A 24,248-nucleotide genomic window follows, 5' to 3' on the forward strand; every position below is an offset into this window, starting at 1 on the left:
TTTGGATAAAAGTGTCTTCTAAATGGTGTTATTATTATGATTTATCAACAGCTTTTTCCAGCACCCACCTCAGTGTTACATTCTCACAGTTATCTGTCTGTCTGTCCCCCTCCCAGGCGCTGGAGAAGAAGAACGTGGAGCTGAAGCAGAGGGAGGAGAAAGTGAAGGGGGCTAACTCAGAGCTGTGTACCAAGATGAGAGAGATGATTCAGGAGCTGGACCAGGAGAAGCAGGAGGCTGCTCAGAGGTTTGGCAGATATGTCTGTGTCCTGGCATCCCTAGAGAGAGAATAGTTGTATCTCTATATAGCTGGTGTACTGTGTAACACAGAGAATATCCTAATGGATACTAGTCATCATATGGGAAAATGAGTGACTGTGCAGGTGTGTAATGACTCATTGTACTACTACTGTACTGATGTGTGTGTGTGTGTGTGTGTGTGTGGTCCAGGTATGAGCGGACCCAGCAGCAGTTCAGAGACGACGTAGTGAACCGTGTTCGTTCAGAACTCACCCTGGAACACACAGCTCAGATAGATGACATCATGGCAGACCACCAGCTGCAGATACAACAGCTACAGTAAGAGCTCCTGTGTGGCTCCGGCGACGGCTTGGCCCTGGGGTCAATAATTCCTGCTGTGATCACATACGACTTACAGGAGCAATTGAGGTTAAGTGCCTTGCTTAAGGGCACATCGACACATTTCTGACCTAGTCAGCTTGGGGATTCGAACACCAGCGACCTTCTCGTTCTTAATCACTAGGCTACCTGCCGCCCGCCTGTAGGCCGCTACCTGCCGCCCGCCTGTAGGCCGCTACCTGCCGCCCGCCTGTAGGCCGCTACCTGCCGCCCGCCTGTAGGCCGCTACCTGCCGCCCGCCTGTAGGCCGCTACCTGCCGCCCGCCTGTAGGCCGCTTTGAGTAAAAGTATCTGCTAGGCAGCATATAAACCATATTCTGCCATCTCAGTCAGTAACAGTTTTTAAGCGGTCTCCTGTATAACCTCGTCTACAATGACAATCCGTTCTTCTCTGGATAGAGCCAAGCTGTGTGAGGTGAATGGAGAGATGGTGGCAGTACAGGAGTGTTACATCTCACTCTGCAAGGACAAAGACAGGCTGGAGGAAAACCTGCAGGGCAGAATGGAGGAGGAGGAGGAGAAGAAGAGGGAGAATGAGGTATATAGTCTAGTACACACACACACACACATACACACACACACATTTTATGAAGATGCTATATGAACAATAGCCTGTTCCCAGATCTGTTTGTGTTGTCTTGTTTGCTTGTTGTCATGTGGATTTACAGTGAGGTAAAAAAGTATTTGATCCCCTGCTGATTGTGTACGTTTGCCCACTGACAAAGAAAGGATCAGTCTATAATTTTAATGGTAGGTTTATTTGAACAGTGAGAGACAGAATAACAACAAAAATATCCAGAAAAACGCATGTCAAAAATGTTATAAATTGATTTGCATTTTAATGAGGGAAATAAGTATTTGACCCCCTCTCAATCAGAAAGATTTCTGGCCTCCCAGGTGTCTTTTATACAAGTAACGAGCTGAGATTAGGAGCACACTCTTAAAGGGAGTGCTCCTAACCGCAGCTTGTTACCTGTAAAAAAGACCTGTCCACAGAATCAATCAATCAATCAATCAGATTCCAAACTCTCCACCATGGCCAAGACCAAAGAGCTCTCCAAGGATGTCAGGGACAAGATTGTAGACCTACACAAGGCTGGAATGGGCTACAAGACCATCGCCAAGCAGCTTGATGAGAAGGTGACAACATCTGGTGCGATTATTCGCAAATGGAAGAAACACAAAAGAACTGTCAATATCCCTCGGCCTGGGGCTCCATGCAAGATCTCACCTCGTGGAGTTGCAATGATCATGAGAACGGTGAGGAATCAGCCCAGAACTACACGGAAGGATCTTGTCAATGATCTCAAGGCAGCTGGGACCATAGTCACCAAGAAAACAATTGGTAACACACTACGCCGTGAAGGACTGAAATCCTGCAGCGCCCGCAAGGTCCCCCTGCTCAAGAATACATATACAGGCCCGTCTGAAGTCTACCAATGAACATCTGAATGACTCAGAGGACAACTGGTGAAAGTGTTGTGGTCGGATGAAACCAAAATCAAGCTCTTTGACATCAACTCAACTCGCCGTGTTTGGAGGAGGAAGAATGCTGCCTATGACCCCAAGAACACCATCCCCACCGTCAAACATGGAGGTAGAAACATTATGCTTTGGGGGTGTTTTTCTGCTAAGGGGACAGGACAACTTCACCGCATCAAAGGGACGATGGACGGGGCCATGTATCGTCAAATCTTGGGTGAGAACCTCCTTCCCTCAGCCAGGGCATTGAAAATGGGTTGTGGATGGGTATTCCAGCATGACAATGACCCAAAACACACGGCCAAGGCAACAAAGGAGTGGCTCAAGAAGAAGCACATTAAGGTCCTGGAGTGGCCTAGCCAGTCTCCAGACCTTAATCCCATAGAAAATCTGTGGAGGGAGCTGAAGGTTGGAGTTGTCAAACGTCAGCCTCGAAACCTTAATGACTTGGAGAAGATCTGCAAAGAGGAGTGGGACAAAATCCCCCCTGAGATGTGTGCAAACCTGGTGGCCAACTACAAGAAACGTCTGACCTCTGTGATTGCCAACAAGGGTTTTGCCACCAAGTACTAAATCATGTTTTGCAGAGGGGTCAAATACTTATTTCCCTCATTTAAAATGCAAATCATTTTATAACATTTTGGACATGCGTTTTTCTGGATTTTTTTGTTGTTATTCTGTCTCTCACTGTTCAAATAAACCTACTATTAAAATTATAGACTGATAATTTCTTTGTAAGTGGGCAAACGTACAAAATCAGCAGGGGATCAAATACTTTTTTCCCCAACTGTAGCTATAGAGCACAAACAGGTCTGGAAACGGGCTAGGAACGCTGGTGCAGAGAATGGCTTTTTATTATTTGCGAACTATTTATTTTTAGAATTATTTTCTATATAAGACAACAGATAAGAAGTCTCCAGGAGAGAAACCACACTGAACAAGAGGAAGAAAACAAACAAATAAATTAAGAGAAGAATCTGTATGTACACACCGGAACAGCCTGTCTACTGTATGTACACACCGGAACAGCCTGTCTACTGTATGTACACACCGGAACAGCCTGTCTACTGTATGTACACACCGGAACGGCCTGTCTACTGTATGTACACACCGGAACGGCCTGTCTACTGTATGTACACACCGGAACGGCCTGTCTACTGTATGTACACACCGGAACAGCCTGTCTACTGTATGTACACACCGGAACGGCCTGTCTACTGTATGTACACACCGGAACGGCCTGTCTACTGTATGTACACACCGGAACGGCCTGTCTACTGTATGTACACACCGGAACGGCCTGTCTACTGTATGTACACACCGGAACGGCCTGTCTACTGTATGTACACACCGGAACAGCCTGTCTACTGTATGTACACACCGGAACGGCCTGTCTACTGTATGTACACACCGGAACGGCCTGTCTACTGTATGTACACACCGGAACGGCCTGTCTACTGTATGTACACACCGGAACAGCCTGTCTACTGTATGTACACACCGGAACAGCCCGTCTACTGTATGTACACACCGGAACAGCCCGTCTACTGTATGTACACACCGGAACAGCCTGTCTACTGTATGTACACACCGGAACAGCCCGTCTACTGTATGTACACACCGGAACAGCCTGTCTACTGTATGTACACACCGGAACAGCCCGTCTACTGTATGTACACACCGGAACGGCCCGTCTACTGTATGTACACACCGGAACGGCCTGTCTACTGTATGTACACACCGGAACGGTACTGTATGTACACACCGGAACGGCCTGTCTACTGTATGTACACACCGGAACGGCCCGTCTACTGTATGTACACACCGGAACGGCCCGTCTACTGTATGTACACACCGGAACGGCCCGTCTACTGTATGTACACACCGGAACGGCCCGTCTACTGTATGTACACACCGGAACGGCCCGTCTACTGTATGTACACACCGGAACGGCCTGTCTACTGTATGTACACACCGGAACGGCCCGTCTACTGTATGTACACACCGGAACGGCCCGTCTACTGTATGTACACACCGGAACGGCCCGTCTACTGTATGTACACACCGGAACGGCCCGTCTACTGTATGTACACACCGGAACGGCCCGTCTACTGTATGTACACACCGGAACGGCCCGTCTACTGTATGTACACACCGGAACGGCCCGTCTACTGTATGTACACACCGGAACGGCCCGTCTACTGTATGTACACACCGGAACGGCCCGTCTACTGTATGTACACACCGGAACGGCCCGTCTACTGTATGTACACACCGGAACGGCCCGTCTACTGTATGTACACACCGGAACGGCCCGTCTACTGTATGTACACACCGGAACGGCCCGTCTACTGTATGTACACACCGGAACGGCCCGTCTACTGTATGTACACACCGGAACGGCCCGTCTACTGTATGTACACACCGGAACGGCCTGTCTACTGTATGTACACACCGGAACGGCCTGTCTACTGTATGTACACACCGGAACGGCCTGTCTACTGTATGTACACACCGGAACGGCCTGTCTACTGTATGTACACACCGGAACGGAACAGCCCGTCTACTGTATGTACACACCGGAACGGCCAGCCCGTCTACTGTATGTACACACCGGAACGGAACAGCCCGTCTACTGTATGTACACACCGGAACGGAACAGCCCGTCTACTGTATGTACACACCGGAACGGAACAGCCCGTCTACTGTATGTACACACCGGAACGGAACAGCCCGTCTACTGTATGTACACACCGGAACGGAACAGCCCGTCTACTGTATGTACACACCGGAACGGCCAACCCGTCTACTGTATGTACACACCGGAACGGCCAGCCCGTCTACTGTATGTACACACCGGAACGGCCAGCCCGTCTACTGTATGTACACACCGGAACGGACAGCCCGTCTACTGTATGTACACACCGGAACGGGACAGCCCGTCTACTGTATGTACACACCGGAACGGGACAGCCCGTCTACTGTATGTACACACCGGAACGGACAGCCCGTCTACTGTATGTACACACCGGAACGGGACAGCCCGTCTACTGTATGTACACACCGGAACGGGACAGCCCGTCTACTGTATGTACACACCGGGACGGCGTGTCTGCGGGGCATGTACACACCGGGACGGCGTGTCTGCGGGGCATGTACACACCGGGACGGCGTGTCTGCGGGGCGATGTCTTCTCTCAGATGAGCCATTGATCATGTTTTTGCGGTATTCCTACCTGGAGAAATGTGTAATTTTAAGAGGCTCCGCTACATTTCTCCTGTTTGTCCACCTCTTCAGTCCAGGGTGTATTGGTTGTATCGTTATTGCTTGTAGCAACTAGCCAGCCAGCCCTTTATAGAGAGAGCATTGTATTGTGGGGTTTGTAGTCAACTTGAGCTACAACATGTTGCTACCAACCTTATTATAATGACAAAATGAAACATTTGTTGACAAAAAAACCCAACTAATTCTCACGAATTAGTGTTATTTAACAGTGTGAATAAAAAATAAATAAAAAACATTTTAAAATCGCTCTGCTGGAATGCCCAATTCAGTAATATCTGAAGTTGGGCAAAAAATTGCCACCCAACATGTTGTGGACGTGTTAAAGTGGAAAATCTGATTTTTCTGGACTTTTTTCATTACAAATGAACTTTCTGCACAAGGCATCAATGTCCTTGAAGAAGTTAAGAGGAGGGTGAAAGAGGAAGCATTGGAAAAAAGACCATTTACACAGGCTAGAATATAATTTTTGTGGGGGGGCCGACACTCGTCCGTGGAGACTGACATGCAGGGCGACCAATTATTTTTTGGGGGGGATTTTAACGCGGGATGCACTAAAGTTGTCACCAATGATGAAGATGGGTGGGCCTGATCTGAATGCCACCAATGATGAAGGTGGGTGGGTGGGTCTGATCTGATCTGAATGCCACCAATGATGAGGGTGGGTGGGTGGGTCTGATCTGATCTGAATGTCACCAATGATGAGGGTGGGTGGGTGGGTCTGATCTGAATGCCACCAATGATGAGGGTGGGTGGGTGGGTCTGAATTGAATGCCACCAATGATGAGGGTGGGTGGGTCTGATCTGAATGCCACCAATGATGAGGGTGGGTGGGTGGGTCTGATCTGAATGCCACCAATGATGAGGGTGGGTGGGTGGGTCTGATCTGAATGCTCAGGTAAGTAAAGCTGTGACATTCAAGAGACAGGCAATGGTGGTAAATTGACTATTTCTGTCTGTGGCGTTTTAATGGCATTACGATAGACTTAGACCAATTCATCTTGTAGTTCGTAAAATAACCAAATTCTTCAAAGACGCCAAGGACTTGAACAGAGTTGGCAATGTCAGATGGGTACATCAAAACGTAATCAGTGTAAAGGGATTAATATAGGCGATATAGAGTACCAGTCAAAAGTTTGGACACACCTACTCATTCAAGGGCTTTTCTATATTTTGACTATTTTCTACAATGTAGAATAATAGTGAGGACATCAAAACTGTGAAATAACACATGGAATCATGTAGTAACCAAAAAAGTGTTAAACAAATGAAAATATATTTGATTATTCAAAGCAGCCACCTTTTAACTTGATGTCAGCTTTGCACACTCTTAGCATTCTCTCAACCAGCTTCACTTGGAATGCTTTTCCAACAGTCTTGAAGAAGTTGCTACATATGCTGAGCACTTGTTGGCTGCTTTTCCTTTACTCTGTGGTCCAACTCATCCCAAACCATCTCAATTGGTTGAGGTCGGGTGATTGTGGAGACCAGGTCATCTGATGCAACACTCCATCACTCTCCTTCTTGGTCAAATAGCCCTTACACAGCCTGGAGGTGTGTTGGTCATTGTCCTGTTGAAAAACAAATGATAGTCCCACTAAGCGCAAACCAGATGGGATGGGATATCACTACAGAATGCTGTGGTAGCCATGCTGGTTGAGTGTGCCTTGAATTCTAAATAAATCACTGACAATGTCACCAGCAAAGCACTTCCACACCATCACACCTCCTCCTCCATGCTTCGCGGGGGGAACCACACATGCGGAAATCATTCTTTCACCTACTCTGCATCTCACAATGACACACGGCGGTTGGAACCAAAAATCTCAGGACAGATTTCCATCGGTCTAATGTCCATTGTTCTTGTTTCTTGGCCCAAGCAAGTCTCTTCTTATTGGTGTCCTTTAGTAGTGGTTTCTTTGCAGCAATTTGACCATGAAGGTCTGATTCACGCAGTCTCCTCTGAACAGTTGATGTTGAGATGTGTCTGTTACTTGAACTCTGTGAAGCATTTATTTGGGCTGCAATCTGAGGTGCAGTTAACTCTAATGAATTTATCCTCTGCAGCAGAGGTAACTCTGGGTCTTCCTTTCCTGTGGCGGTCCTCATGAGAGCCAGCTTCATCATAGTGCTTGATGGTTTTTGCAACTGCACTGTTCAGTTCTTGAAATATTCTGGATTGACTGCACATTTGTCTTAAAATAATTTTGTCCTTTCTCTTTGCTTATTTGAACCCTGGAATGAGTAGGTGTGTCCAGACTTTTCACTGGTACTGTATGTACTGATGTTTCCCAACAGTCTGCGTTAGCGGTTCTAGTGAGACCCCAGGGCAACCCTGTTTCGTACTCCTATGAGACTCAAACTCAAGCGGACCCCTGGCACGTTTGAACGCGTGCACTGGGACCAGCGTAATAACTGTATAACTGAGGGTCTGAAGCCAAACTGCTAATAGATAGTCCCACTCCACACAGTCGAAGGCCTTCTCTGACTGCATCCAAATAGTAGGCTGCACCGGGCTGCTGCTTAACAGCGTCAATATGTAGTCAGTGACGGACATTGTCCGAAGCCGGGCGGCCCTTTACGAAGCCCGCCTGGTCCGGATCGTTAGGGATGAAATACAAGTGTCCAATCTTCTTGATTGAACCTTCACATGCAGCTTGAAATCCCAATTCAAAATTGACAAGGACCTGCAGCTGGAACGTTCCCAAAGGATCTTTACAAGGGGAAATAAGGGCTGTTTTCTGATCTGTTTTCTGTTCCCACCTCAAGCGAATAATGAATTGAAAAATGTATTTTGGATTTGTGTCCTTTTCTCAGCTGAAAACTCTAGAGGAGAGCAGAGCTGCTCTGGAGAAGCTGAGATCAGACCTGGAGAGCCAGCATCAGGAGAATGTCACCAAGCTCAGAGCCCTGTGGTCCGAAGAGAAGGACAAGGAGCTCAGACAAGAGGTCCAAACCCAGCTGACCAAGGCCAAGGCTATATGGAGGGAGGAGAAGGAGGAGGTAGGAGTTGTCTTGTGTTCCATCTGTAGCTCGTCTTGCTTTATGAATGGATCAGTACTGCCACCCCACAAAGTTTATTTGTCATATGCACAGGATACAGCCAATGACAGTACAGTATGAAGATGGGCAGAGACTGCTTATCCAAAATAAATCCCCAATCACCTTTTCTAGGTGACGTTAGCTAGCTAAACTCATGTGCAGAAACATGTCATCTGGTCAGCGGTCATGTCGCGAAAACGTGTCGGCTTGCCACTTTCACGAGGTTGGAGTAATAACAGGTTCAGCTACTTAGACATTGGTTCCAATCTATAGGCCGTGCCTTTAATCTGTAGGGCCGTGCCTTTAATCTGTAGGGCCGTGCCTTTAATCTGTAGGGCGTACCTTTAATCTATAGGGCGTACCTTTTAATCTGTAGGGCGTGCCTTTCTTTAATCTGTAGGGCGTGCCTTTAATCTGTAGGGCGTGCCTTTAATCTGTAGGGCGTACCTTTAATCTATAGGGCGTACCTTTTAATCTGTAGGGCGTGCCTTTCTTTAATCTGTAGGGCGTGCCTTTCTTTAATCTGTAGGGCGTGCCTTTCTTTAATCTGTAGGGCGTGCCTTTAATCTGTAGGGCGTGCCTTTAATCTATAGGGCGTACCTTTTAATCTGTAGGGCGTGCCTTTCTTTAATCTGTAGGGCGTGCCTTTCTTTAATCTGTAGGGCGTGCCTTTCTTTAATCTGTAGGGCGTGCCTTTCTTTAATCTGTAGGGCGTGCCTTTAAAATGTACAACCTAAAGAATAATATTTGACTTCTCCCGTTGACTTGCCAAACCCTAAACCTCGGTCTTGTCTGTCGTCTGCTTTGCAAACCGTTCCCGGAAGTATCGTGATGTAGCACCTCTGGGTTTGGAAACGCTGACCCAGCGGGGTGTAAAAGGTAAAATGAAATGCTGACTTGCGAGCTCTCAACAACAGTGCTGTGAAGTGTGTGTGTGTGTGTCTACTGAACAAAAATATAAACGCAACATGCAACAATTTCAACAGTTTTACTGAGTTACAGTTCATAAGGAAATCAGTCAATTGAAATAAATTAATTAGCCCTAATCTATGGATTTCACATGACTGGGCAGGGGCTCAGCCATGGTTGGGCCCCCCCCCCAGAAAAGGTATTTATTACAGACAGAAATACTCCTCAGTTTCATTAGCTGTCCGGGTGGCTGGTTTCAGACGATCTCGGATGTAGAGGTCCTGGGCTGGCATGGATACACGTGGTCTGCGGTTGTGAGGCCGGTTGGATGTACTACCAAATTCTCTAAAATGACATTGGAGGCGGCTTATGGTAGAGAAATTAACATTCAATTATCTGGCAACCTTCTCTGGTGGACATTCCTGCAGTCAGCAGGTCAATTGCCTGCTCCTTCAACTTGAGACATTGTGTTGTGTGACAAAACTGCACATTTTAGAGTGGCTTTTTATTGTCCCCAGCACAACGTGCACCTGTGTAATGATCATGCTGTTTCATCAGTTTATTGAAATGCCACACCTGTCAGGTGGATGGATTATCTTGACAAAGGAGAAATTCTCACTTACAGGGATGTAAACAAATTTGTGCACAAAACATTTGATAGAAATAAGATTTCTGTGCGTATGGAACATTTCTGGGATCTTTTATTTCAGCTCATGAAACATGGGACCAACACCTTTACATGTTGTGTGTGTGTATGTATATATATATACACACACACACACAATACTACAATGCTTTCGCAAAGTATTCAGACCTTGACTTTTTCCACATTTTGTTACGTTACATCTTAATTCTAAAATGGATAAAATAAAAATCCTCATTAATATACACATGACAAACCCTGTGACAAAGCGAAAACAGGTTTTTAGAAATTTTTGCAAATGTATTAAAAATAAAAAACATAAATACCATTCTTCTGCAGAGAAGAATGGGAGAAACTCCCCAAATACAGGTGTGCCAAGCTTGTAGCGTCATACCCAAGCAGACTCGAGGCTGTAATCCCTGCCAAAGGTGCTTCAACAAAGTACTGAGTAAAGGGTCTGAATACTTATGTAAATGTGAAATTTCCGTTTTTTATTTGTAATAAATTAGCAAACATTTCTAAACCTGTTTTTGCTTTTTCATTATTGGGTATTGTGTGTAAATTAAGAGGTAAAAACTATTTAATCAATTTTAGAATAAGACTGTAACCTGTAACTTAAGATTTATTAAAATATATACAGATTGTACTATGAAATATAGTATGTCAGATTTAATGGTGGACTAGAGGTGCAGATCTGTGATAATCAGGGTTATGTTTTATTCCTGCATTTGACCTTCCCCTCCTAAACCAATATGTTATGCTACTTTTCTTGATCTATTATTTAGTACGGTTACATGCACACAATAATAGTTATTGTGAATAGTCAGATTAATATAATAGTTTGATTTGAAATATTTACATGCAATGCAAGAAAAACGATTTTTAACCTAATAATCCTGTTTACATGGATTGAAATCAAGCTACTTTATGGGACATTGATAAATGTAGAAAATCGGCGATCTAAATAACCCTTCTAGCACAGCGACCATGTTATTTTTGGGGGGGAAGCGGATTTGATTCTGAGTTCGGACGTATAAAGTTTTGTATGTGAACTATTTCTAAGATACTTTCAGATTTTCCCCGAACTTCACTTCACTTGTACGTAAGCGGGAGGCTTGCGCTGCTGATGTGAACACATGCGTAGATGAAATAACCCGCTCGAACACCTAGTAAACTGTTTACATGTCCTAACAATTTGAAAGATTGCTCAGAAAACCAGGTATTTTTGATCAGTGTATGTTTACTTCCGATTATGACCGTATGCAGATGAGCAGAGTAAGCTGTTTACATGACTAATGGCATACTCTGCTGTAATCAGTTTTATAACGAATTATTAGTGTTCATGTAAACATACTCATTGTCCCGATCACATCCTGGATAATATATCTCTGTCCTGTGAAGATGGACAGGTCCTGGACTCAGAGGCTGGAGGCAGCCGTAGCAGACACCAGAAGACAGAGACCCACAGATACCCAGGAGTCTCAGACGGACCTACCTGAGGAGGAGAAGGCCTGTCAGACACCCAGCCCTGAGACGACCAAGGCTGCTCCAGGCTGCACTATGGAGGAGCTGGACACCAGGTATTTTACACATTCTATTCTGTTGTGATTTATTGTAGGATTTAATTTCTTCATGACAATCTATGGTTGTAAATAGTGTACAAATCAGTATGATTGACTTGCTTGACTTAAGCCCTTGGCTCCAATGAGAAGCATAAGCTGTATATGACTGTGAACAACCACTACCACCACTACTACTACTACTACCACCACTACTACTACTACTACTACTACCACCATTACTACTATTACCACTACTACTACTACTACTACCACCATTACTACTATTACCACTACTACTACTACTACTACTACCACCATTACTACTATTACCACTACTACTACCACCACTACTACCACCACTACTACTACTATTACTACCACTATTACTACTACTATTACTACCACTACTACTACCACTATTACTACTACTACTACTACTATTACTATTACTACCACTACCACTATTACTACTACTACTACTACTACTACTATTACTATTACTACTACCACTACCACTACTACTATTACCACTACTACTATTACTATTACTACTATTACCACTACCACTATTACTACTACTACTATTACCACTACTACTATTACCGCCACCACTACCACTACTACTACTACTACCACTACTACTACTACCACTACTATTACCACTACCGCCACTACTACCACTACTAATACTACTACCACTACTATTAACACTACTACTACCACTACTACTACTAATACTACTACCACTACTATTAACACTACTATTACCACTACCGCTACCACCACTACTACTACCACTACTACCACAGGCTCCGGGAACAGAGGCTCCAGCTGCAGCGAGAGGCAGACACGACACGACGCAGAGCAGTGGAGGATGCTGGGAAACGAGTCCAGAAAGAACTACAGGAGAAGCACCTGGAGGACATGTCTAAACAGGTCAGAGGGAAAGACCATTCAATCAAGTCTTGTATCTGAATCATATGTAGTCATCATTTAGTTATACAGGTGATCACATCGCCATGGTTTTGCATGCCAGACCTATCCACTTGTGAGGTGTGTTAATGTGAAATCAAATGCCTGTGATGTGGCTTTTCTGGGTCAGTAGTATTGATGGTGCTTCTTGAGTATGAGGTGTTGTAGAATGATCCCTGGTTGAAGCCTGGGACAGGGAGGGATCTACTCTGTAACATTGGAGCCCAGGTCGGGACAGAGGGGAGGGATCTACTCTGTAACATTGGAGCCCAGGTCGGGACAGAGGGGAAGGATCTACTCTGTAACATTGGAGCTCAGGTTGGGACAGGGAGGGAGGGATCTACTCTAACATTGGAGCCCAGGTTGGGACAGAGGGGAGGGATCTACTCTGTAACGTTGGAGCCCAGGTCAGGACAGAGGAGAGGGATCTACTCTGTAACGTTGGAGCCCAGGTTGGGACAGAGGAGAGGGATCTACTCTGTAACGTTGGAGCCCAGGTCAGGACAGAGGAGAGGGATCTACTCTGTAACGTTGGAGCCCAGGTTGGGACAGAGGAGAGGGATCTACTCTGTAACATTGGAGCCCAGGTCGAGACAGAGAGGAGGGATCTACTCTGTAACGTTGGAGCCCAGGTCGGGACAGAGGGGAGGGATCTACTCTGTAACATTGGAGCCCAGGTTGGGACAGAGGGGAGGGATCTACTCTGTAACATTGGAGCCCAGGTTGGGACAGAGGGGAGGGATCTACTCTGTAACATTGGAGCCCAGGTTGGGACAGAGGGGAGGGATCTACTCTGTAACATTGGAGCCCAGGTCGGGACAGGGAGGGAGGGACATTGGCCCTAACTGACTATAACAGAGTTGGCTCCATATTCATAGAGCGTCTCAGGGAAGTAGTGCTACAGCGTAATCATTAGTCCAAAACCTTTTGCTATGGAAACCGTTAACTCCAAACTGAAAACAAGTTTCTATCGGACACATTCAGGTATGCTATAGATACAAAAGTATGTGTACACCCCTTGAAATTAGTGGATTCGGCTATTTCAGCCACACCTGTTGCTGACAGATGTGTAAAATCAAGCACACCGCCATGCAATCTCCATAGACAAACATTGACAGTAGAATGGCCTTACTGAAGAGCCCAGTGACTTTCAACGTGGCACCATCACAGGATGCCACCTTTCCAACAAGTCAGTTAGTCAAATATCTGCCCTGCTAGAGCTGCCCCGGTCAACTGTAAGTGCTGTTATTGTGAAGTGGTTAACGTCTAAGAGCAACAACGGTTCAGCCGCAAAGTGGTAGGCCACACAAGCTCACAGAACCAGATCTCAGAGTGCTGAAGCGCGCAGCGCGTAAAAATGATCTTTCCTCGGTTGCAACACACTACTGAGTTCTAAACTGCCTCTGGAAGCAACGTCAACACAAGAACTGTTCGCCACCATTGGACTCTGGAACAGTGGAAACGTGTTTTCTGGAGTGATGAATCACGCTTCACCATCTGGCAGTCTGACGGACCAATCTGTGTTTGGCGGAAGCCAGGAGTGCGCTACTTGCATAGTGCCAACTGAAAAGTTTGATGGAGGAGGAATAATGGTCTGGGAGGACAGCTAGCTTCCGTCCTCCTCTGGGTACATTGACTTCAATACAAAACCTAGGAGGCTCATGGTTCTCACCCCCTTCCATAGACTTACACAGTAAAAACAGTGCATTCGGAAAGTATTCAGACCCCTTGACTTTTTCCTCCATTTTGTTACGTTACAGCCTGATTCTAAAATGAAGAATGATGAGTTGACTTATTCCTTATAGCTCCTAATAAATTTAAGCCCGGTGTTGGCAACATTACTTCTGATCCAGAAGGTGGCAATGAAATCCCTCCCTATATGACTTGACTTACCAGTTAGTTAACTGACTACTTATAGCTCCTAATGATTTTAAGCAGAGTGTTGGGGGCAGTTTTTCATGGTTAGGGCTAGGCCCTTTAGTTCAAGTGAAGAGAAATCTTAACGCTACAGCATACAATGACATTCTAGACTATTCTGTGCTTCTAACTTTGTGGCAACAGTTTATGGAAGGCCCTTTCCTGTTTCAGCATGACAATGGCCCCATGCACAAAGTGAGGTCCATACAGAAATGGTTTGTCGATCAATGTGGAAGAACTTGACTGGCCTGCACAGAGCCCTGACCTCAACCCCATCGAACACCATTGGGATGAATTGGAACGCCGACTGCTGTCCAGGCCTAATCGCCCAGCATCAATGACCGACCTCACTAATGCTCTTGTGGCTGAATGGAGCAAGTCCCCTCAGCAATGTTCCAACATCTAGTGGAAAGCCATCCTAGAAGAGTGGAGACTGTTATAGCAGCAAAGGGGGGGACCAACTCCATATTAATGCCCACGATTTTGGAATGAGATGTTCAACAAGCAGGTGTCCACATACTTTTGTTCATGTAGTGTATTTTCCCTCCCTGTTTGCTTCCTTTTTGGATCCTAGTGAATACACCCCCTGATCTAGGATCAGCTCCCTCATGTCCCTGTCATCTTATTCATTCTGATCTAAAAGGCAAAACTGATCCTAAATCAGCACTCCTCTACTCTAAGACACTTTGTGAATGTCTCTCTGATTGTCTCCTGCAGGTTGAAGGAGCAGTAAGCAGAGCCTACAGCCTCTGGCTCCAGGACCTCCCCTCCCTGCCGGAGTACAAGGCAGCGCTCCAGAGAGAACGAGAGAACTGGGAGAAAGTACAGGAGCAACATGTTCAACAACGGGTACAATTGACTGTCACTGTGTTTCACTGTGTTTCACTGTGTTCTTGTCTGACTCAGTTTGAATGTTGCTTATATTGGGGATAATATTCATCTTTGTCGCTAAGTTATACAGTATTTAACATCATCCCTGGATAAAATACATCTCATCTTTGTCGCTAAGTTATACAGTATTTAACATCATCCCTGGATAAAATACATCTCATCTTTGTCGCTAAGTTATACAGTATTTAACATCATCCCTGGATAAAATACATCTCATCTTTGTCGCTAAGTTAATACAGTATTTAACATCTAAACAATGAATGAATTGAAAGATTAGCGGTGAAATGGTCCTTTTAACTAACTTAATCCCAGTAGTCAGATGGTAACAAAACGTAGCACTTCTTCTGCTTCACTCCAAAGCATCTTGTAGTTCAAGTTTCTCTCTGATTGTGTCAGGTGTCCCTAGCCCTGAGGGAAGCAGAGGAGAGGCTGAGGAGTTCGGAAGAGGAGGAGCAGGGAGGAGACCAGAGGGTTGAGGAGCTCCAAGAGGAGGTGCGGCGTTGGAGGCAGCTGGAGGAGGACCTGAAGACCGAGGTGGAGGAGGTGGCACATCTGCAGAGCCAGGTGGATGATCTGCAAAGCCAGCTAGACCATGAGAGGGAGGAGAAGGCTGCCCTGCTGAAAGCCGAGCTACTTGCAGCCAGAGCCTCCTGGAACAGAGAGAAACAGCAGGAGATCTCCTCCCTGCAGGCCTTCCAGGAGGAGCAGCTGAAACAGGTGCAGAAGGATGTGCGGAAGGAGGCGAATGGGGAGGCGGAGCGCCAGAGGAAAGAGCTCCTTTTGCAGAAGGAGGCTGAGCTGCAACAGGCTCTGAGGGACCGAGAGGAGGACTGGAAGAGGCAGGAGGATAGGAGGGGCAAGGAGGAGAGGAGGCAGGGCAGAGCGGAGGAACGGGAGGAGGTGCTCCAGGAGCTTAAGGCTGGGCTGAAGGAGGTGCAGTCTGTGCTCCTCAGAGGAGGAGCCCACAAAGAGAAGGAGAACGGAGGAGAGGTGGAGGGGAGGAGGAGAGCCAGCGGGAGCGTCAGGGAACTCCTCATGTCTACCTGTAAAGACCTCCTCCTCAAAGCTGTAGCCCAGGCCAAGAAGGAGTGGAAGAAGGTGGCTGTCTTTCTCCTTCTCTTTCTCCTTCTCTCTCTCACATTCTACCGACAGTGTGATAACTAGTATCATTAGACTTTAGAGCCGTGACATGGAAGCAGGGGTTCTGCATTGTGTAAGACATTGATAGTTTAATCTCGAGGTGACTCTCTGACCCGGTCTGACTAATACTCGTTTCATGTTGTTCTCCAGATCAGTGAGGAGAGGCTTGGCCGGGCGCTGAAGGAAACTCACGAGCGTCATGAGAAAGAACTCAACCAGATTCATAGTATGTTTCTTCTCAAGTCTTTTCTATTCACTGATGTACTGTGAATGGAATGTGGCAGACACTGTTATCCACAGAACCCGCTGTTATCCACAGAAACCCGCTGTTATCCACAGAAACCCGCTGTTATCCACAGAAACCCGCTGTTATCCACAGAAACCCGCTGTTATCCACAGAAACCCACAGTACAGTGTGAATATGATTCCATGCTGAATTGAACTCCCAATTTGAGTGAGAGAGAATTATTTTTTTTAAAGTCTGATGTAATATGTTGTTGTTCCACTTATTCAGGCTCCACTGCTCAGAAGACGGAAGAGGGTGGTTGTGGGAAGCAGTGTGCTGAGACCGTGTCCGAGCTGCAGAAGAAGAGTCGGGACCTCCAGAGGCATCTAGAGAAGGCCTGCAGACAGCTACAGATGACCGTCAAGGACCACAAGGCCTCAGTGCAGTGCCTCAAAGGTAACAAACTCCCTGTTGAATCCCAAATCAACCCTTGGCTCCTATTCCTTAGCCCAGTGGTTCTTCATCCTGGACTTGGGGACTAAAAGGGGTGTAGATTTTGTTTTTGCTCTAGAGCTACACAGCTGATTCAAATGATCAACTTATTATCAACTTTTGAATATTTGAATCAGCTCTGTAGGGCTTATGGGTAAAAACCGAAAGGTGCACCCCTGGAGGGCCTCAGGGCCACGTTTGGGAAATGCTGCCTTGGGTACTTAGGAGGCGTCTACAGATCTAACGGGACTCGATAGGTGTACACTATTTGGAAAATCTTTCACCGAGCCTGTCAAAGAGGAAAAGGAGAAATATGACCATATTGCTTACATCATTCAGATCTGAAAGAATTGGTTAGACGTGCCCAGGTGGTAGCAGCTAGGGGGTAAACTACTAGAATGGCCGTGACGGTCATTCTGACCATTTTTGATATTTCCATTGATATTCCATAAATTGCTAAATGAATGCATTTATTATGTTAAAATAGGTCCTAAGAAACATCTGGAAACCAAATGTGTATTCTAATCAGTCAGAAAATGTATTGATTTACATTTACATTTACGTCATTTAGCAGACACTCTTATCCAGAGCGACTTACAAATTTGATCCAGAAGCGCGTAGACTAACTATTAAAATAAGACGGTAGTGTATTTTCGGGCTGTAAGATGACAGATTCTCGTACTAAACTATATTGAAACTAATAACACTAATATTAATTGTGGTCTAACGACAACATTAAATTGACACTGGTGGGATGGGAGACAATATAATCAAATAGAGAATGAAGAGACTGATGAACAAAGATGGGAACGGCGGTAAGTAAACAGCACTTCTTCCATATCGTCCTACAGAGGTCCATGCAGGCCAGACATTCGGATTGATATACCCTATCTGAAAGAGCCGATTCCAAGGTTTCTAACTAACCTAGTTTTTTATTTTACCAAACAACTCTACAAATTGCTTGGATGGTCTCTGTCAAATATCTCGTTGTTAAAATAACGGAGTCTGTACTGGTGACAATCGGCAATAGCCAAAAATATCCTTTCTATTTTCTTCTGTTATATGCGTTTACTGTGGTAGGGCAGGGGTATATAAGCCTGTGATGACTGCTAAATCAGCAGCCATAGCCTCTGATATTAAGCACAGATGAATACAACCAAAACATGCTATTCGGTTCTTTTGAAATAAATTGTATTGTGTTAATGTTTTTTATGACCTTCCTAAACAAAATATGAATGGATTACTACGTGATTGTGTATATTAAATGGATTACTATGTGATTGTGTATATTAAATGGATTACTATGTGATTGTGTATATTAAATGGATTACTATGTGATTGTGTATATTAAATGGATTTCTATGTGATTGTGTATATTAATGGATTTCTATGTGATTGTGTATATTAAATGGATTACTATGTGATTGTGTATATTAAATGGATTTCTATGTGATTGTGTATATTAATGGATTTCTGTGATTGTGTATATTAAATGGATTTCTATGTGATTGTGTATATTAAATGGATTACTATGTGATTGTGTATATTAATGGATTACTATGTGATTGTGTATATTAAATGGATTACTATGTGATTGTGTATATTAAATGGATTACTATGTGATTGTGTATATTAAATGGATTACTATGTGATTGTGTATATTAATGGATTACTATGTGATTGTGTATATTAATGGATTTATTAGACTGGCGGCTATTTGTACTCGTCGAGACGCGGCTATTCTACATATTTAGAAAAGGCCAGGGACGGATGGGTTCAAGGTTTTTATTGAAAACTGTCAAATTGACCGTTTTGGCGGTTCTAGTGTTGAGGCTCACAAAAAGGATTGCATCAAGTGATAAATTGATCATCGATTGCCTGAGTGTGAGTCTAATTCCGTGTACTTCCTTGCCCCCACCCACCCACCTCCCTCTATTTGTAGATGAGCATGAGGTGGCCCTACGGAAAGAGAAAGAGGACAACCTGCAGAAACTTGAAGAATTGAAAAGCTCTGCAGCCAAAGAATCCTCTGGGTACGTAAACAATATATATTTTTTGACTCATCCATATTGAATATCTCTAGTCGGATGCGAAGTCACTGGTAACCAAAGGAATGTTCTAAATGAATAAATATCCACTGCAGGGGTTCAGACATGGAGCAGAGTCTCCATGCTGGCCTTGAAGAGATGAGGGAGCAGTACATGAAGGCTGTTGAGAAAATCAGAGGTGAGTGAAATAAACGTACTACTTTAGCTACAAAAGGCTGTAAAGAAACCCACCCCAGTTCAAGTGTGAATGTTCTTAGATGATGGACATGCTGCAGGTCTCTCCTTATGTACCATGATGTTTCATTCTCCAGGTGACATGCTGCAGGTCTCTCCTTATGTACCATGATGTTTCATTCTCCAGGTGACATGCTGCAGGTCTCTCCTTATGTACCATGATGGTTCATTCTCCAGGTGACATGCTGCAGGTCTCTCCTTATGTACCATGATGTTTCATTCTCCAGGTGACATGCTGCAGGTCTCTCCTTATGTACCATGATGTTTCATTCTCCAGGTGACATACTGCAGGTCTCTCCTTATGTACCATGATGGTTCATTATCCAGGTGACATGCTGCAGGTCTCTCCTTATGTACCATGATGTTTCATTCTCCAGGTGACATGCTGCAGGTCTCTCCTTATGTACCATGATGTTTCATTCTCCAGGTGACATGCTGCAGGTCTCTCCTTATGTACCATGATGTTTCATTCTCCAGGTGACATGCTGCAGGTCTCTCCTTATGTACCATGATGTTTCATTCTCCAGGTGACATGCTGCAGGTCTCTCCTTATGTACCATGATGTTTCATTCTCCAGGTGACATGCTGCAGGTCTCTCCTTATGTACCATGATGTTTCATTCTCCAGGTGACATACTGCAGGTCTCTCCTTATGTACCATGATGTTTCATTCTCCAGGTGACATGCTGCAGGTCTCTCCTTATGTACCATGATGTTTCATTCTCCAGGTGACATGCTGCAGGTCTCTCCTTATGTACCATGATGTTTCATTCTCCAGGTGACATACTGCAGGTCTCTCCTTATGTACCATGATGGTTCATTATCCAGGTGACATGCTGCAGGTCTCTCCTTATGTACCATGATGTTTCATTCTCCAGGTGACATGCTGCAGGTCTCTCCTTATGTACCATGATGTTTCATTCTCCAGGTGACATGCTGCAGGTCTCTCCTTATGTACCATGATGTTTCATTCTCCAGGTGACATACTGCAGGTCTCTCCTTATGTACCATGATGTTTCATTCTCCAGGTGACATGCTGCAGGTCTCTCCTTATGTACCATGATGTTTCATTCTCCAGGTGACATGCTGCAGGTCTCTCCTTATGTACCATGATGTTTCATTCTCCAGGTGACATGCTGCCGGTCTCTCCTTATGTACCATGATGTTTCATTCTCCAGGTGACATGCTGCAGGTCTCTCCTTATGTACCATGATGTTTCATTCTCCAGGTGACATGCTGCAGGTCTCTCCTTATGTACCATGATGTTTCATTCTCCAGGTGACATGCTGCAGGTCTCTCCTTATGTACCATGATGGTTCATTCTCCAGGTGACATGCTGCAGGTCTCTCCTTATGTACCATGATGTTTCATTCTCCAGGTGACATGCTGCAGGTCTCTCCTTATGTACCATGATGTTTCATTCTCCAGGTGACATGCTGCAGGTCTCTCCTTATGTACCATGATGTTTCATTCTCCAGGTGACATGCTGCAGGTCTCTCCTTATGTACCATGATGTTGCATTCTCCAGGTGACATGCTGCAGGTCTCTCCTTATGTACCATGATGTTACATTCTCCAGGTGACATACTGCAGGTCTCTCCTTATGTACCATGATGTTTCATTCTCCAGGTGACATGCTGCAGGTCTCTCCTTATGTACCATGATGTTTCATTCTCCAGGTGACATGCTGCAGGTCTCTCCTTATGTACCATGATGTTTCATTCTCCAGGTGACATGCTGCAGGTCTCTCCTTATGTACCATGATGTTTCATTCTCCAGGTGACATGCTGCAGGTCTCTCCTTATGTACCATGATGTTTCATTCTCCAGGTGACATACTGCAGGTCTCTCCTTATGTACCATGATGGTTCATTCTCCAGGTGACATGCTGCAGGTCTCTCCTTATGTACCATGATGGTTCATTCTCCAGGTGACATGCTGCAGGTCTCTCCTTATGTACCATGATGTTTCATTCTCCAGGTGACATACTGCAGGTCTCTCCTTATGTACCATGATGTTTCATTCTCCAGGTGACATGCTACGTTACCTCAAGGAGAGTAAGGAGCGAGCAGCGGAGATGATCCGTGTCGAGGTGCTGAGAGAGAGGCAGGACACAGCCAGGAAGATGAGACGCTACTATCTGACCTGTCTACAGGAACTTCTAGAGGACGGGGGGCAGGCCACAGGGTATGCTGCATACACCTGCATACACCTGTCCAATCCTCTCAGATCTCTACTGGTGCCCAGGAGGTAGCGGTTGATTTGGGATTAAGGGTTGTAGTTAAGGCTAAGTGTAATCCTCCCTTTTCTTTCCTTCCCCTTCAGGGCTGAGAAGAAAATAATTCACGCTGCGAGTAAGCTGGCAGCCATGGCCAAAGTGTTGGAGACCCCTACCAAGAGGAAAACGGGAAAGAGCCACAGCTTACCGGGTAAGACCGTGTTGATTTTAATATATGATGAAAATAAATAGGGTACAGGATCATCAAATGGAATCGTCCTTCTAGGGAGTTTGTGACAACTGTTGATGTAAAAAATACAAAAAAAACACATGCTTTAAAAATTAATCTGATTGATTGTTCCAAATGATCTCTTGTATCAACAGGCTCGTCATCAAAGACAGAGGCCGCTACTGACAACCATCCAGGCAACGCTTCAGGTTCTCCTTCTAATAAAACCCAATGTCCAGCTAGCCACTTCCCTGGGATCACCATGTCCAGCGGTGATGAGGGGAGAATCCTCAAGGCCAAGACGTACTCTGACCCTGACTCCAAAACCACCTGGAATACCGGGCCTGTTAGTAAACCCACCCACCTGAACCTCCTGACCAATGGAAAGGAGAAAGGAGCCCCTGCAAACATGCTTGGGAAAACCCATGTCTCTTCAGGACTCTTCCTCTCACTTCCTCCTCACAAATCCTCTCATCAAATGAGTCAAACCTCCCTCGACTGTTACCGTGGTGATTTTACTAACGTTACTCTGAGGACCCAGACCAGCAGGGAGCTGTACCTGCAGGGGGCGGAGTCGGGGAGATCAGACGACGACAACTTCCTGTGTCACCGTAGTAACGCTAAACCCTTCCTGGTCCAGGAGGAGCTTCCCGTTAGAGACGAAGGAGGATCGAGCGATTGGAGTTTATCCAGTAATGGGTCCCAAGATGGCCACCACGTCCTCGCAGTTTCCTCTCAACCAGGCAGAAAAATGGAAACTGTGAAACCGTTCCCTTTGCGTGGACCTTCTTCAGCTGATGACCTGGGTGACTTCAGTAACCTCACCACTGACAACTCTGACATGACCGTTTACAAAGATTTTGTCAATGTTCAGTCTTGCGCCAAAGCCTTGACTTTCCCCAGTGTCCCGCCTCAGACCAAAGCTTTAACTCAGTCTGTCCCCAGTATGAAGACTGGTAGTAGTAGATCAAGTCACAGAGAGCCTGTCCCTGGCTCTGAGGGGGACAGGCAGAATCAGAACCAGTTCCAGAACAGCTTGTGTTCTAAGAGTCTGTTCTCTGAGCTGAAGCGGAGTCAACAGCAGGACAGTGGTTTTGACGGTCCATTCTTTCATCAGAAATAATTGCTAACAGTCCTAAGACTCTGTATGGCACTGTTCTTATAAATAGAGCAAGTAGAGATTTGAGTGAGTCTTGAATTTTGTATTTTGGTTCAGCTTTACATTTACATTAATATTTTAGTCATTTAGCAGACGCTCTTATCCAGAGTGACTTACAGGAGCAATTAGGGTTAAGTGACATGCTCAAGGGCACATTGACAGATTTTTCACCTCGTTGGCTCTGCGATTTGAACGGTCTTAACCGCTAGGCTACCTACCGCCCAACATGATATGATGTGGGAAATGACTGAGGTAATCGTTACGCCGGGGTAATCGTTACGCCGGGGTAATCGTTACACCGGGGTAATCGTTCCGCCGGGGTAATCGTTACACCGGGGTAATTCTAAATTGCCACAAACGTGTACAAGTAAACCTCGTGTTCACGTGTGTTAGGACCAATAGCTATCTTAGGTTGTGGTGTGCAGTGAATGTGCCTTCAAGAACAGATGAATACGTAGTAGGATACAAGCCTTGTGTGACCTGGTTTCTTTCTAGTCAATGATTTCCACATTTCTAAAACGCTACATTTCTTCTGTCTGTGTTTTTTTTATGGATTTTTATCTGTACTGAAGGATTTTTTATTTTTATTTTTCTAAATTAAACTATTTTTATATCAAGGTTGTGAGATATGCTGTGCATGTAACAAAATACACTTTTTTATCTTGTTTGTTTAGATCTTACTGATGTGGACTATAATAAAAAGGGTTCTATTAACTCATCAACAGTGCAAAGTCTGTATTTCCCAGAAGAAAATGCCAATGAAAGGCATATTGCACATCCTAGTGTCTTCGACATTCCACCTCCCACGTCTACTATCAGTGGTGGGGGAAAAAAAGTACTCGAATCTCATACTTGAGTAAAAGTATAAAGATACCTTAAACATCTAGGGGTTCCGCTAGCGGAACGCCTCGCCAATATCCAATGAAAGAGCGTGGCGCGAAATACAAAAACCTCAAAAATGCAATAATTTCAATTTTTCAAACATATGACTATTTTACACCATTTTAAAGATAAGACTCTCGTTAATCTAACCACATTGTCGGATTTCAAAAAGGCTTTACAGCGAAAGCAAAACATTAGATTATGTTAGAGTACATAGCCAAAAATAAACACACAGCCATTTTCCAAGCAAGCATATATGTCACAAAAACCCAAAACACAGCTAA

The 24,248-nt window shown here is 45.1% G+C and overlaps 1 protein-coding gene across 1 annotated transcript in view; it reads left to right on the forward strand.

The window, feature by feature from the left end:
* Nucleotides 1-23,800, forward strand: part of LOC106584724 (centrosomal protein of 152 kDa-like) — a 52,882-nt gene extending 29,082 nt beyond the window's left edge. The window contains exons 16-30 of the mRNA XM_082968164.1: nt 117-247; nt 451-579; nt 1,039-1,177; nt 8,221-8,406; nt 11,399-11,577; nt 12,369-12,495; nt 15,166-15,297; nt 15,736-16,437; nt 16,630-16,705; nt 16,994-17,161; nt 19,140-19,230; nt 19,341-19,423; nt 21,507-21,663; nt 21,802-21,905; nt 22,079-23,800. Coding sequence (XP_082824290.1) covers nt 117-247; nt 451-579; nt 1,039-1,177; nt 8,221-8,406; nt 11,399-11,577; nt 12,369-12,495; nt 15,166-15,297; nt 15,736-16,437; nt 16,630-16,705; nt 16,994-17,161; nt 19,140-19,230; nt 19,341-19,423; nt 21,507-21,663; nt 21,802-21,905; nt 22,079-23,046 — 3,372 coding nt within the window. The 3' untranslated portion in view covers nt 23,047-23,800. The remainder of the gene's footprint in view (nt 1-116; nt 248-450; nt 580-1,038; nt 1,178-8,220; nt 8,407-11,398; nt 11,578-12,368; nt 12,496-15,165; nt 15,298-15,735; nt 16,438-16,629; nt 16,706-16,993; nt 17,162-19,139; nt 19,231-19,340; nt 19,424-21,506; nt 21,664-21,801; nt 21,906-22,078) is intronic.
* Nucleotides 23,801-24,248: the final 448 nt, after the last annotated feature.

Source organism: Salmo salar, chromosome 23 (assembly GCF_965601325.2).
Source record: "Salmo salar chromosome 23, fSalSal1, whole genome shotgun sequence".
In the NCBI taxonomy this organism is placed as follows: domain Eukaryota; kingdom Metazoa; phylum Chordata; class Actinopteri; order Salmoniformes; family Salmonidae; genus Salmo; species Salmo salar.